The sequence below is a fragment of the Dermochelys coriacea genome, chromosome 25 (assembly GCF_009764565.3).
Source record: "Dermochelys coriacea isolate rDerCor1 chromosome 25, rDerCor1.pri.v4, whole genome shotgun sequence".
Lineage (NCBI taxonomy): Eukaryota > Metazoa > Chordata > Testudines > Dermochelyidae > Dermochelys > Dermochelys coriacea.
The window spans coordinates 12,240,460-12,256,749 of NC_050092.1; the positions used below are offsets into that span (position 1 = coordinate 12,240,460).

At 42.3% G+C, this 16,290-nt stretch overlaps 1 protein-coding gene across 1 annotated transcript in view; it reads left to right on the forward strand.

Moving 5' to 3' along the window:
• LOC119848485 (calcium/calmodulin-dependent protein kinase type IV-like) overlaps nucleotides 1-12,570 on the forward strand; it is a 51,257-nt gene extending 38,687 nt beyond the window's left edge. Inside the window, exons 9-11 of the mRNA XM_038384418.2 lie at nucleotides 1,264-1,390; nucleotides 3,351-3,503; nucleotides 9,938-12,570. Of these exons, the coding sequence (XP_038240346.1) occupies nucleotides 1,264-1,390; nucleotides 3,351-3,503; nucleotides 9,938-10,219 (562 nt within the window). The 3' untranslated portion in view covers nucleotides 10,220-12,570. The remainder of the gene's footprint in view (nucleotides 1-1,263; nucleotides 1,391-3,350; nucleotides 3,504-9,937) is intronic.
• Nucleotides 12,571-16,290: the final 3,720 nt, after the last annotated feature.

Here is a 16,290-nt window from a genome sequence, read left to right on the forward strand (position 1 = left end):
TATGTACATGTGGAAACTGATCATTGTAGCTATTTGGAAGGACTATACTGCAATCTCTACCCATGTGGACACTCTGTTCCAGAATAAAAGTTACTCCACTTAAAAAAGAATCTGGAATAGCTATGTTGGTCAGTTTCCCCCATGTAGACAAGACCTTGATCAGATCACTTAATGCACGACTGGCAGGCGCTTGGAGGGTAACATTTTACATCCGCTTTACTCTCACTATGCCCTGATGTAGATACACGACAACTGAGAATTGGGACCACTTTTTAGGTTAGAAAAGTTCCTTGGACAAGTTCAGATTTGTTGCCACGGTATAAATCCAGAGTAGCTCCGCTGACTGGAGTAGAATCGTCCTAATTTGCACTGGTGTAATTGAGCTGCAACATTTTATCCACCTCTCTCCAAAATGATCACCAAAATATAGTGAGCAAGTCACAGATTCATAGATACTAAGGTCAGAAGGGACTATTCTGATCATCTAGTCCGACCTCCTGCACAGCGCAGGCCACAGAATCTCACCCACCCACTCCTACGAAAAACCTCACTTATGTCTGAGCTATTGAAGTCCTTAAATCATGGTTTAAAGACTTCAAGGAGCAGAGAATGTTCAGTAAGCTCTTGCCATTTGGAATGTACACGGTATTATTGGCCATGAATTCTACACACTTGCAAAACTAACAGATGCTCAGCAAAAGGCAGAAGCTCTCTTGATTGTTCTTATCGATTCCTTTCGTTGTGCCATATGCTAAAGTGTAGCATGACTCATAGAAATTACAGATGGGGGAAAAGCCCTATAAAGTAATCCATTCCATCAGCCATGGCAAATGCAAGATTGTTCCCTACCGGATGTGCTCCAGTGTTTTGTCCACTATCGTTGTCAACGTCCCAGGTAATAGTGCTTCCAGCCCAGATTCACAAAGGATTTTCAAAAAGAAAAGGAGTTTTTCCACTGAATGCGTCTGATGTAGCTCACGAAAGTTTATGCTCAAATAAATTTTTTTAGTCTCTCAGGTTCCACAAGTACTCCTTTTCTTTTTGCAAATACAGACTAACACGGCTCCTTCTCTGAAACCTGACAAAGGATTTTGGGTTCCTAATTTCCATTGAATTCAGTGGAATTCCTTTGTGGATCTAGGCTTCCACCATTTTTCTCAACTGCTCCACAGCGTTACAACTCTTACTGGCAGAACTTGTCCCCTGCTGCTTGTACGTAGCCTCAAATTCCCTTTTCTTAATTTTATCCCACTGTGTTTTCAGGCTTTGTGGGTTTGAACCATTTTTTGATCCAAGAGGGGACCAGTACATGTACAGCAGGATACTGAACTGTGACTATGAGTTTGTTTCCCCTTGGTGGGATGAAGTCTCCCTCAATGCCAAGGACTTGGTAAGTTACCCAAGGCCACAGATGTAGATGTCATGACATGGAAGAAATTATGACCTCGGTATTGTAGGTAACATGAGGGGATAGCTTGGCTTCTTGTCAGGGAAGAATTTTATAAGGCCAGGTTTACACCAGAAACTTTTACTGGTATAGTAGTGTCGCTTCAGAGTGTGATTTTAATTTTATTTTATGTGTGTGACTTTTCTATACTGTAGCCCATAGGGCTAGCGTAACCTTTATTATATTCAACTGTAATGCAAGGAACATACAGACTTGTGTCCTGGAAGACATTAGCTTAAGCAAGTTCCCATAAGTATAGTCCAGTATAGTAGGCCTGTGACTCATAGATAAATGGCCTGACAGTCACCCTTAGATTTTGGGGAAGTAGGAATAGCTTGCTCAACAGCAGGAGTTGGACCCTAACTGTACCATTCCACGGCACAAATACTGAAGTGATACTGGGCCTGGATGTTTTAGGATAGCATTGTTGGCAGATGTTTAACCACAAATTTTCTTGAGCAATAAGTGAGCTGTATGATAATGAGTTAAATGGCATTACTGTATATGCATATGTTAACCTATAAGATAAGTGCATCCCAGGATTACCAGGGTGCGGAAGTTAGATTTGGACATGAGCATTAAAATGAACCTTCATGAACGTGCGCTGGCCCTATAATAGGGCAAACCACCGGGTGGAGGGGGTTAGCCTTCCATCATTGGACCCTTCCGCTCTATTGTTATCTGCCATCAATCTTAGGCATTGAGGAACCTGGACCACTGGACTCGGTCGGCATGCCAGAGACAGGGCTGGCCCTTTGTCTTTTACCATCAGGTCCTCAAGGAAGGGTGCAAGTATGAAAGTCTAAGAGCATATGCAAAGAATTATACCACAGATATTCCCCAATACTGTGTTATTAATATCTCTTTTATGTGGTTTGGAGCTTTTCTGGCTTTATTATTGATCTTAATAAAAATCACTACAATTGTGCTTTGCCCTCAGTCTAAGTGTCCTTGCCATACACCCTGAGGTTCCCTGTGAGATACTGAACTCATTGGTTTTAGTTCTGTGTAGCCTGATTTTGGGACAAGAGCCCTCTTACCCTCAGCCAGTCCTATCCTGAATAGCTCTGCTATTCACTTGTTGTGAGACCTTGCACAAATCAATCTGTGCCCCATCTGCAAAATGAGGGGGGCGATGCTTTGTTAAACATATTGAGATCTCTGGGTGAAAAGCTCTCTATTATGTTACAGCTGTTATTCAATAATAATAATATTTAATAATAATACAAACCAGATTTGCAGAGCAATCCTTCTGAAGTGCAATATTGAAGTACTAATGTCTTGAAAAGTACATAAGTGACTCCATTTAGCAGTCTTTCCAATCTCACAAAGTACAATTCATAGCCAAAAGAAAAGACAAAAATGGATGAGCCTTATAAAATAACAGCAAAAGATGACAGAAATCAATCTAAAGTTAAAACTCTCGCTGTTTCCAGCAACAAAATATAAATTAAAACCATTCAGATCAGCATTATCTATGAATCATTATCATCCACCGTCAACTGATAATATTAAAATGCTTTACGATCAATCCATTGGTAAAAAATACAGGATTTGCCAAACCAAAACAGACTAATGGTCCATCTTAATTTTCTTTCCTGTGTCTGGCCCCAATTCAGGAAAGCACCAAGCATGTGATTTGTGAATTGGGGCTTCTGACAGTGCTCCGTGCTTTACAGGAAGACCTAAATTGTCCCTATGATATGCTTACTTTTGCTATACTCTACAATGGGATAAATTCTCCTTGACTCATGCTGGTGATCATTCTGTGCCCTACAGCAATAAGATGCATGCCCTTGTAATTGCACTCCCTATCACTGGACTGCAGATGACATTAATGATAAATTTCCAGTTCCTTTTGAACAAACATATTTAAACTTACTTGTTTGAAATCTGGCTGCAGGTTCAAAAACTGGTAGTCTTGGACCCACAGAAGAGGCTAACAGTACATCAAGCACTGGAACACCCCTGGGTCACGGGCAAAGCAGCTAAATTTGCTCATATGGATAGCACACAAAAGAAACTGCAAGAGTTTAATGCCCGGCGGAAACTGAAGGTAATGTTACAGGGCCTTGCTGTTAATCATTCTGGTATATTTCTTATTTCCCTTCTACACAGACTGTACAAATTGTCACTGCTAACCAGATCTGCTATCTTCAGCTCTTCAGCATGCATTGGTTTCAGTTAAGAAACACTTGAGATTTGTCTACACTTTCGAGCTGATGTGGATTATGATAGGGTATGAATATGCAGCCCAAGAGCTATTCCAGAATAACTCCACATATAGACAAACATTAATTAAAATGTTACAGTTTGGTGGGGGACTGGACGGCTCAGGGAACTGGTAAAAGGATATGAAGCTTTTTGTGCCCGAAGCCATGTTTCCACTGAAAAAACCAGGGCTGCTGTTACATCGTTAGCTATCACAGTGTAAGATTCTGGTGAGGACCAGGCACAGGTAGTTTCTACCTTGAGGTGGCTAGTTGGAATAAACCCCAGGTAAGGGGTACAGTGTTTGGCCTCTGCTAGCTACGCTGAGCTAAAACCAGCCTGTGCTCCATCTTCACTGGGATTTTACATTGCAACTGCTAACGTGGTATGAAAACACACCTTTTTGGACTCTGGAGACAGAGCCTATGGCATCACTTCAAATCTATCTCAAAGTCATTGCAAGCTGGTGTCTTTTTGGTGGCCTGTGTGAAACGAACCAGAAATCTCAGTCCAGCCCTAGTGGATGGATGTTGCCACAACAAGAATTGGCCCCCTTGTTAGCACAGATACCAAGGAATGAATGGCCCATGGAAACTGATCTCTTTCTTCTGGAGGGGTGGGGTATGTCTCCAAATCTGGATTTACACTTGGGAAATTGATACTGACCATGTTCTATCTGTTCTATACAGACTGAAGTCCTCTGTCTACCCAGGGCTGTCGCTCCAGAACCTTTCTCTGACATTAAATTCACTCTAGAAATTTAAATGAACAAATTACTTTTTAAAAACCAGTTTTAGTAATGAAAATATTGTAAGTCTTGTATTTGTATTTACTTGTATTACTTATAGATGCACATTAGGGCGTCAATCCTGCAAAGATTCATGCTTGTAACGTTACCCAGATGGGTAGTCCAAATTGACTTTGAACTTACATCGCATTAAGTTTTGCAGGGTTGGGGCCTAGGGATACACTTTAATACAATATAAAATACATTTGATTGGAAAATTTTAATACAATTAAACTAAAAGAAATCCCTGCGGTTGGCCTAATATGATTAGATCTCTTGTAAGAATACATTGGTCTCTGATCAAAGCTATTCATTATCCTTTCTTAGAACCAAGAAGCATAGCACATATGGAAATATATATATATTTTTATTTCCATTTCCATGTGACCCTTGTCTCTTCATAGATTCATAGATACTAAGGTCAGAAGGGACCATTCTGATCATCTAGTCCGACCTCCTGCACAGCGCAGGCCACAGAATCTCACCCACCCACTCCTACGAAAAACCTCACCTATGTCTGAGCTATTGAAGTCCTTAAATCATGGTTTAAAGACTTCAAGGAGCAGAGAAGCCTCCCTCAAGTCACCCATGCCCCATGCTACAGAGGAAGGTGAAAAGCCTCCAGGGCCTCTTCCAATCTGCCCTGGAGGAAAATTCCTTCCCGACCCCAAATATGGCCATCAGCTAAACCCTGAGCATATGAGCAAAATTCACCAGCCAGATACTACAGAAAATTCTTTCCTGGGTAACTCAGATCCCATCCATCTAATATCCCATCTCAGGGGATTAGGCCTATTTACCCTGAATATTTAAAGATCAGTTAGTTACCAAAATCCCATTATCCCATCATACCATCTCCTCCATAAACTTATCGAGTAGAATCTTAAAACCAGATAGATCTTTTGCCCCCACTGCTTCCCTTGGAAGGCTATTCCAAAACTTCACTCCTCTGATGGTTAGAAACCTTCATCTAATTTCAAGTCTAAACTTCCTGGTGGCCAGCTTATACCCATTTGTTCTTGTGTCCACGTTGGTGCTGAGCTTAAATAATTCCTCTCCCTCTCCTGTATTTATCCCTCTGATATATTTATAGAGAGCAATCATATCTCCCCTCAACCTTCTTTTAGTTAGGCTAAACAAGCCAAGCTCCTTAAGTCTCCTTTCATAAGACAAGTTTTCCATTCCTCGGATCATCCTAGTAGCCCTTCTCTGTACCTGCTCCAGTTTGAATTCATCCTTTTTGAACATGGGAGACCAGAACTGCACACAGTATTCCAGGTGAGGTCTCACCAGTGCCTTGTATAATGGTACTAAAACTTCCTTATCCCTACTGGAAATGCCTCTCCTGATGCATCCCAAAACCGCATTAGCTTTTTTCACAGCCATATCACATTGGCAGCTCATAGTCATCCTATGATCAACCAATACTCCAAGGTCCTTCTCCTCTTCCATTACTTCTAATTGATGCGTCCCCAACTTATAACTAAAATTCTTGTTATTAATCCCTAAATGCATAACCTTACACTTCTCACTATTAAATTTCATCCTATTACTATTACTCCAGTTTACAAGGTCATCCAGATCCTCCTGTATAATATCCCGATCCTTCTCTGAATTGGCAATACCTCCCAGCTTTGTATCATCTGCAAACTTTATTAGCACACTCCCACTTTTTGTGCCAAGGTCAGTAATAAAAAGATTAAATAAGATTGGTCCCAAAACCGATCCCTGAGGAACTCCACTGGTAACCTCCCTCCAACTTGACAGTTCGCCTTTCAGTAGGACCCGTTGCAGTCTCCCCTTTAACCAATTCCTTATCCACCTTTTGATGTTCATATTGATCCCCATCTTCTCCAATTTAACTAATAATTCCCCATGTGGCACGGTATCAAATGCCTTACTGAAATCTAGGTAAATTAGATCCACTGCATTTCCTTTATCTAAAAATCTGTTACTTTTTCAAAAAACAGGTTTCAGAGTAGCAGCTGTGTTAGTCTGTATTCGCAAAAAGAAAAGGAGTACTTGTGGCACCTTAGAGACTAACAAATTTATTAGAGCATAAGCTTTCGTGAGCTACAGCATCCGATGAAGTGAGCTGTAGCTCACGAAAGCTTATGCTCTAATAAATTTGTTAGTCTCTAAGGTGCCACAAGTACTCCTTTTCTTTTTTCAAAAAAGGAGATTAGGTTGGTTTGGCACGATCTACCTTTTGTAAAACCATGTTGTATTTTGTCCCATTTACCATTGACTTCAATGTCCTTAACTAATTTCTCCTTCAAAATTTTTTCCAGGACCTTGCATACTACAGATGTCAAACTAACTGGCCTGTAGTTACCCAGATCACTTTTTTTTCCTTTCTTAAAAATAGGAACTATATTAGCAATTCTCCAATCATTCGGTACTACTCCTGAGTTTACAGATTCATTAAAAATTCTTGCTAACGGGCTTGCAATTTCAGGTGCCAATTCCTTTAATATTCTTGGATGAAGATTATCTGGGCCCCCCGATTTAGTCCCATTAAGCTGTTTGAGTTTTGCTTCTACCTCAGATATGGTAATATCTACCTCCATATCCTCATTCCCATTTGTCATGCTACCATTATCCCTAAGATCCTCTTTAGCCTTACTAAAGACTGAGGCAAAGTATTTGTTTAGATATTGGGCCATGCCTAGATTATCCTTAACCTCCACTCCATCCTCAGTGTTTAGCGGCCCCACTTCTTCTTTCTTAGTTTTCTTCTTATTTATATGGCTATAGAACCTTTTACTATTGGTTTTAATTCCCTTTGCAAGGTCCAAATCTACTCGACTTTTAGCCTGTCTCACTTTATCCCTACATGTTCTGACCTCAATAAGGTAGCTTTCCTTGCTGATCTTTCCCATCTTCCACTCCCTGTATGCTTTCTGCTTCTTCTTAATCACCTCTCTAAGATGCTTGCTCATCCAGCTTGGTCTACAACTCCTTCCTATGAATTTTTTCTCCTTTCTTGGGATACAGGCTTCCGATAGCTTCTGCAGCTTTGATTTAAAGTAATCCCAGGCCTCCTCTACCTTTAGATCCATAAGTTCTTCAGTCCAATCCACTTCCCTAACTAATTTCCTTAATTTTTGAAAGTCAGCCCTTTTGAAATCAAAAACTCTAGTTGCAGATTTATTTTTGTTAATCCTTCCATTTAGTTTGAACTGAATTAGCTCATGATCACTTGAGCCAAGATTGTCCCCTACAACCATTTCTTCTATGAGGTCCTTGCAACTCACCAAAATTAAATCTAAAATGGCATCCCCTCTAGTCGGTTCAGCAACTACTTGATGAAGGAATCCATCAGCTATGGCATCTAGGAAAATCTGAGCCCTATTATTATTACTAGCACTGGTCCTCCAGTCTATATCTGGGAAGTTAAAGTCTCCCATAATCACGCAGTTTCCATTAGTATTTACTTGATTAAAAACATTAAAAAGGGCTCTATCCATATCCAAATTAGATCCCGGAGGTCTATAGCACACCCCAAGCACTATCGTAGGAGAGGCTTTACTAGTTATCTTCCCCAATGTAATTTTTGCCCAGACGGACTCCGTCTTATCCATTGCATCGCTTCTTATTTCTTTACATTCTACCTCATCATTGATATACAATGCTACTCCACCACCTTTACCTTTGTTTCTGTCTTTCCTAAACAGCACATACCCTTCAATACCTGTAGTCCAGTCATGACTACTATTCCACCATGTTTCTGTTATCCCTATATTATCTGGTTTCACTTCCTGCACCAGTAGCTCTAGTTCCTCCATTTTGTTACCTAGGCTCCTCGCATTGGTGTACAAACATCTTAATTTTTGCTGTTTGGCCTTGCTCACATTTTGTACCCTATTAGGCACAGTCATTCTACAGCCAGTATAACCCATTAGACTAGTATCCACACCGCCCTCGCTCCTTATATACATTCTCCTACCCACGGCTGTATCCTTTCTTACTTCGTCTTCTTCCCTCTCAATGCTAAAATCTGGCGTGGAGATTACCTGGACATCTCCCAACCATCTCCCCCTAATTCCTAGTTTAAAGCTCTCTTTATCAGTTGTGCCAGCCTCCATCCTAGAAGTCTATTTCCTTCCCTACTCAGATGAAGTCCATCCCGAGAGAACTGTCCTCTGTCTGTGAATGCCTCCCAGTGGCCATACATCCCAAAGCCCTCCTTAGCACCACTGCCTAAGCCATCTGTTGACAGTCATAATCTTGTCACACCTTCGTTGCCCTTCTCTAGGAACAGGAAGGATCCCGCTAAAGATCACCTGAGCCTCAATTTCCTTAAGCGTCTTCCCCAGCCTAGCATAGTCTCCCTTAATACTTTCCAGCGAGAATCTAGCCGTATCATTTGTTCCCACATGAAGGATAACTAGGGGATTCTTTCCCGCTCCCTTTAGGATCCTTTTCAACCTCAGATCTACATCCCATATCTTAGCACCCAGAAGACAGCACACTCTTCTATTCTCTGGATCAGCTCTAGTTACAGGCCTGTCTATTCTTCTCAATAAAGAGTCCCCGATCACATAGACCTGCCTTTTCCTGGTGACAGTGCTATTCTCCAGTCTCTCCCCTGTTCCCTCTGGCTGCAAGTTCTTTTCATTCCTATTTTCCCTTATAATCCTCTTCAACCCATCCTGTATCCTCCTGGGGCTCATATTTGGTGTAGTCTCCCTTGACTCTTCTGCTTTTCCTATAGGACTAGCCTCTCTTCTCTTCTTCCTTACCCTTCCACCTTCAACAAGTACCTGCCGAGCCCCTTCTTCATTTTCCAACTCTGCAAACCTGTTCCTAAGCTCTATTTCTCCTTCACTAGCCCATCTTTTCCTCTGCCTGGTCCTTTTAGTCACATGCTTCCACTGACCACTTTCCTCACCCAGTCTCCCCTCAGAATTCCCCAGCCCTGCTTCCATCTGTGAGTCTGAGCTTTTCCCTTCAGATACCTCATATCTTTGCTCCATCATCTGCTCAAACCCCTTCCTGAACCCAACGAGACTTTCCACCTCCAAACCTCGGATCTTTTCCTCCATCAGCTCTATCAGACAGCATTTCATGCAGAAAAAACTCTTACCAGGTCTCCCCTCCAGGATCATGTACATACCACAGCTTCCACATCCAGTCATCCTCAATGTGTCTTCCACCACGAGTCACTCCCACAGCTGCCTCCGTATCTGTCATCTCCTTCCCACTTAAGTCCTGTTAATCTTCTCCTCCAACAGAACTCCCACTCAAACTCCTCTGTTTACAGCTCTGTTTGCTAGCTCCTGTGCCGCTGCAGCTGTCCCACTGGTCCTATCGAAGAACCAAGGTTATTTTGTCAAGGGCTTTTTATTTTATCAACACAGGCCTGGGAACCATTACAGCCATTTCTTGTAGTATCAGAGTTTTCTGAACTTACATCCAAGTAGCGAATCTCTGAAATGCATCCTTGCACCTCTGCTGTTCATTAACTCCTCATGTTTGTTTTTAAATAGGCTGCAATGAAAGCTGTAGTCGCTTCTAGCCGTCTAGGTAACCACGGGCATCATGACAGCTCCAGAAATGGACGTACTCACGAAGGTACCAAAGAATCGTGCCTGGCTCAAGCAGCTGAGAACTCCTGTCTCCAAGACAATCCTGATAGCTCTTCCATGCCCAGCCACCCCGAATCCAGCATAACAGGTCCCTCAGCAAAGGCAGAGAACCTGGAAGCTTTCCAAAATGATTGCCCTGCAGCTCCCAAGGTTGTGTTTAATGGGGCCAGCTGTGAAAGTTAATGTTATAAATATGGCTGCTGGCACTTAACAACTTTAAATATAAAGAATATCCCGCGACTCTTGGCCACAGCCAAATGGAGAGGAGTAGGCAGAGGGAGACCCAGCAAAGGGAGGAGCATCTGGGAAATGATTGGAAACTGGGATTCTGAATAATACATAGCATGTAGTAGGTGTGCTTTGATAAGCACTTGGTCTCTCATGTGATGCATCCTTATTTAATGTCCTGTATCTAGTACAATTGTAACTGGTGGCTGTGTATGTGGGTGTCTATATGGACCAACCTAGCAAACCAAAGTTGGCAAGTTGGACTTCCAACAAACTGTTCATGGCCACCTTGTCTATGGCATATGAAAGAGGAGCAAGCAGCAGAAATGGGCATTTTTACCTTCCCTACAAAAGAAATTATGTTATCTTCATGACTTGTTTTGTAATTTCATGTAAATAATCCTCTTAGGTATATTTAATGAGGGAAGACGGTGAATCTATGCTATCTCTATTATTATCATTGTTAAATCTTCAAGGCCCAACCTTGGGATATTTTAGTTAGGGTTGGTAGACACATCTGGACCTAGACATTTGATGCCATTCAAAGAAATAGTGCTTGCCCTGTTTAATTTGTGCTTCAATTACACTCCAGTTTCAGTTGCTTTTAAGAAGTTCAGTCTTGTGCTACAGACAACAATGCAGGTCACATGGTTCTTAACAGCAGAGGCCATTGGCTATTCCAACCTTTGCATTTGCTTTCTAAGCCACCATTTACACAATTAATTCTAATGATGAACAACGCAAATATTTCTACTGAGCATCCTAAGACGTTGTTTGTAACATACAAGAAGTGCTGTTGTTTGTGGGTATTTTGCATTGAAGACAATGTTTTTGTGCAGCATAATGTTGTTTTGGGTTTTTTAAGGTTATTGAAATCAATTGATAGACTATTTGAGAAAAATCCCAGTTAGCTTTTTTTGGTGCAATTATACACCGTACTGCTGGATAACCATTCAGAGGCATCAATTCAATGAAAAGCAATGTTAAAAATACTGTATGTAACCTGTTTGGGACTCTGAGCTGTCATTCAGTCATATTGCTCCCTATAGATCCAGTCTCAAAACTGTAAACTGGCATAGCCCCATTTAAATTAATGGAGCTACACTGATTTACACCACTGAGGAGCTGGCCCAATGTGTGCAATAATGGGCTCCTGGCAGAAAATCTCAATTGAAAGAGATTGAAATGTGTAAATAAGGTTCATTTTTGATACTTTGTATGTACAGTTTGGAATCTGATAACTAAGGGCTCACAAATATAACTTACATTTACATTTAGCCTAAGCATTTAGTGTTGCTGATGCAAAATCTAAAAGGGGATAGAGAGCAAGTCAGAACTATAAAACAAAGTCAAATGATTTTCAGATTTATTCACAGCACAAGTAGAAATTGGAAAGATTATACATAAGAGTTTATAAGGAATTTTTTTTTATTTGTGTATGGAGCATTTTGATGTGAAACAAAAAATGTAGTGGGGAGAGATTAAGTCCAAGAGTTTTACTGATTGGAAAAGTATACGAGTTCTAGGCTAGAGAAGTACTCCTCTAATTAACATTTATTTCTTAGATGGGATATGATTAATGCAGATCATATTGTTAAGGTGAGATCAATGACGGAATCTGAAAGGAGAACAGGGCTTTTTTTAATGCACGTAGGGCTTGATTTCACAGAATGCTGAATACGCTGGCTCTGATCTTGCAAAACTTCAGATTAAATCATTTCCTCATCAAAGTCAATGGGAATTTTGCCATTGATTTTAGTGGGGTCAGGATTTCACATTTAAATGTTGCTTTGCTTAATTGGACTTCAATAGGGCCACAAATGCTTAAAGTTAAGCACAAGCTTAAATGTTTTACAGATTAGGACTAGAGTGCCTAGTGCACCCTGAAGTCTCAAGCATTCACAGCAACATAGCCCATAAAGCTTAGGGCCCAACCCAGTAAATTGCTAAATAACTGCTGAGTTGACTTCAGTGGCAGTTGAGGGCGCTCTTTATTTTGCTGGATGAACTACAAAAAAAATTGATAGGCTGGGAACACTGAATAATAAGGGATATTGCAACCATAGAAGGAATCCAAGGGAAAATACGACGCAAAAAAAAATTGTCATTTCAAAAAAGAATTATTCTGTAAATAATGATAGTTTAAAGGTAGAGAAAAATGTACTCCCTGGAATAAACCTAACTAGAACGTACAGCTTTGATCTGTAGATATGTGTTTTAATAATAATTTATTAATTCAATTAAGTGTTAACATTTTCAGTGTTATCAGTATTTATAAAAGTATCAATAAATATTAATCATTACAACACATGGATCCTTTGTGTTTACTGTTGAGCTGTCAGACAGAGCGGAAGGTTAGGGGATTGTGTTGTTCATCTGATAGGGACAAATAATTCTCAACTGATCTCGTTTTTACATGGTTGCCTGAATCCATCTTCACATAACTGACATTCAGGCTTCAGGAAACTGAATACTACATCTAGGACCTAGATTTTTAAGGGCTTCTATTGCCTGGCTTCTGTTTGACAAGAAGATAAAGGGACAAGATTCTCAGCCTAATTTTCCTTTACATGAAGGCTCCTTAGTGTAATAAGAATCTGCCCTTCCAAGTAGGCCATCTATTGTCTAAGTGGACCAAGTTAAGCCTGCAAAGTATAGTCAAGATCCAGACTAAAGAGAAAATAATAATAAAAATAATAATGATAACAAGTAAATAAAAAGATTTTGGGGTCTGTTAAAAATATCTGGTGGTCTGGGTCCACCTATTTACTTCCCCTGTTCTAGGCTGTCATCCTGTTGAGACTGCCCTAAAATGTATGACTTTAGGCCCAGCCCCGAAGAAGAGCTCTATGTAAGCTTGAAAGCTTGTCTCTTTCACCAATAGAAGTTGGTTCAGTAAGAGAGATTACCTCACCCATCTTGCCTCTCTAATATCTGGAGACCAGCAGAGCTATAACACCACTCCTGTGACTTAGGCTTGACAAAGCAATGGCTCCCTAGGCTATCTTTTGTTTGTTTTTTTTCATACTATAACACACTTATAGATTTCTATTAAATCCCACTGCTGGATGAGTGAACATTCTGAACTCTTTAAATGTAGTTTATAAACCACTCATCCACTCCAAGGTTACCTCTGCTGGAATTAGAGCATGCCTAGTGAGTGCAGACATTAAACTGTTTAGGAACTTATAACAAAAACAAACAACCAATAAAACAAAAACAGTGTAAACGTCAAAGACCCATGGTAGCCCATGGCCTTTTGTTTTTCCAGGAGTGTCTCAAACTAAAATAGAGCCACACACACAAACTCACTCACACCTCCCTCTGCCCCACTTGACTTGTTTGGCAGTTGGCTCTGATTGATGCTTTTGAGGATTGTAAAAGATATTTTTCCAAAACTGGGATTAAAGAAAGTGGATTCTGTGACGATTACAAAGGATGTAGTTAAGCAGAAAAAGTACTTGCTCAAGTTCCGGCTGGGGCATGATTACACAATGCAAGCCTAAGGGTTGGTTAGTGGGTTGGGCCCCTGTGGCTGCTCTCAGCAAGAGTAGTCTGGACTTTTGGCATTAGTCTGTTAATGACTAAAGCTAGTCAGGAAAATGTTGATTTGTCTAACCTGAAATGTTCTGTGGGAACGTATTGGGTTTGATGCACTTCCAATAAGCCAGAAGCAGAATTCTGATGGAATCCTGCCAGCTTGCCTGGGGAGCTTGGGCTTCCAAGGTCTGCAACTCCAGGGCACCCCCACCACATATAATGCCATGGGGTCATGGACCACAGGGCTTCCAAGCTCCCTGACATGGACTGGCAGCCTGGAAGTCCTGGGATGGGTTTCCAGGATCACTGGGGCAGTCTGCATGTCAGAGCTGTTCCCCAGCCAGGGACCCTGGAAAAGCCTGGCTGAAATTGGCATGATTCTTGTCAGTTTCCTGACTGCCCATCTCAATGGTGAAAAAAAAAAAAAAAAGACCAATCTGGTCAGTTTCATGAGTCTATGGGGGGGGGGCATGAAACTGACCAGGATTGTGCAGGTTTCATGAGTCTATGGGGGGGAGGAAAGGCATGAAACTGACAAGAATTGTGTCAGTTTCATGAGGCTAGTCCATGGGGAAGCATGAAACTGACCAGGCATGTGTCCATTTCATGAGTCTATGGGGGGAGGCATGAAACTGACCAGGAGTGTGTCCATTTCATGAGTCTATGGGGGTGTGGAAGGAAAGGCATGAAACTGACAAGAATTGTGTCAGTTTCATGGGACTAGTCCATGGGGAGGCATGAAACTGACCAGGATTGTGCAGGTTTCATGAGTCTATGGGGGTGGGGAAGGAAAGGCATGAAACTGACAAGAATTGTGTCAGTTTCATGAGACTAGTCCATGGGGAGGCATGAAACTGACCAGGAGTGTGTCCATTTCATGAGTCTATGGGAGGGAGGCATGAAACTGACCAGGAGTGTGTCCATTTCATGAGTCTATGGGGGGGAGGCATGAAACTGACCAGGATTGTGCAGGTTTCATGAGTCTATGGGGGGGAGGACCCACCTGCTGAAGTGAAGAAACAGATTGACAGAGCCAGAAGAGTACCCAGAAGTCACCTACTACAGGACAGGCCCAACAAAGAAAACAACAGAACGCCACTAGCCATCACCTTCAGCCCCCAACTAAAACCTCTCCAACGCATCATCAAGGATCTACAACCTATCCTGAAGGACGACCCATCACTCTCACAGATCTTGGGAGACAGCCCAGTCCTTGCTTACAGACAGCCCCCCAATCAGAAGCAAATACTCACCAGCAACCACACACCACACAACAGAACCACTAACCCAGGAACCTATCCTTGCAACAAAGCCCGTTGCCAACTCTGTCCACATATCTATTCAGGGGATACCATCATAGGGCCTAATCACATCAGCCACACTATCAGAGGCTCGTTCACCTGCGCATCTACCAATGTGATATATGCCATCATGTGCCAGCAATGCCCCTCTGTCATGTACATTGGCCAAACTGGACAGTCTCTACGTAAAAGAACGAATGGACACAAATCAGACGTCAAGAATTATAACATTCAAAAACCAGTCGGAGAACACTTCAATCTCTCTGGTCACTCGATCACAGACCTAAGAGTGGCTATCCTTCAACAAAAAAGCTTCAAAAACAGACTCCAATGAGAGACTGCTGAATTGGAATTAATTTGCAAACTGGATACAATTAACTTAGGCTTGAATAGAGACTGGGAATGGATGAGTCATTACACAAAGTAAAACTATTTCCCCATGGTATTTCTCCCTCCCACCCCACCCCCCACTGTTCCTCAGATATTCTTGTTAACTGCCGGAAATAGCCTACCTTGCTTGTCACCATGAAAGGTTTTCCTCCTTTCCCCCCCCTGCTGCTGGTGATGGCTTATCTTAAGTGATCACTCTCCTTACAGTGTGTATGATAAACCCATTGTTTCATGTTCTCTGTGTGTGTGTATATAAATCTCTCCTCTGTTTTTTCCACCAAATGCATCCGATGAAGTGAGCTGTAGCTCACGAAAGCTTATGCGCTAATAAATGTGTTAGTCTCTAAGGGGCCACAAGTCCTCCTTTTCTTTTTGCGGACGCAGACTAACAGGGCTGCTCCTCTGAAACCTGACCAGGAGTGTGTCCATTTCAAGCAGCCCCCAGGAGCCCCACAGCCTAGTTCCTTGGGTCAGGTCCGGACACGCGGAGATGACGCCCTCAGGTTGCTACGTCACCTCATGATGTCACCACAGCAGCCGCCCGGTAGCCCCTCGTCACCCAATCCCCACGCCAGGGCCAGCCCGTGCTCCCGCCTGAAGCGGCTGCCTCACGTCCCGACGCGTTGACCTCCCACATCATTCACGTCACCCACTGGGCGGACCCCCCCCCGCCCCGCCCCGCCCCGCCGGGGAGGGGGGGGAGGCCGCCTTCTGATTGGCCGCCCGCGCTCCCCCGCCCCCTGGCCCCTTTGCGCGAGGCTGAAAACGTTACAACTTGTGCGCATGCGCGGGAGC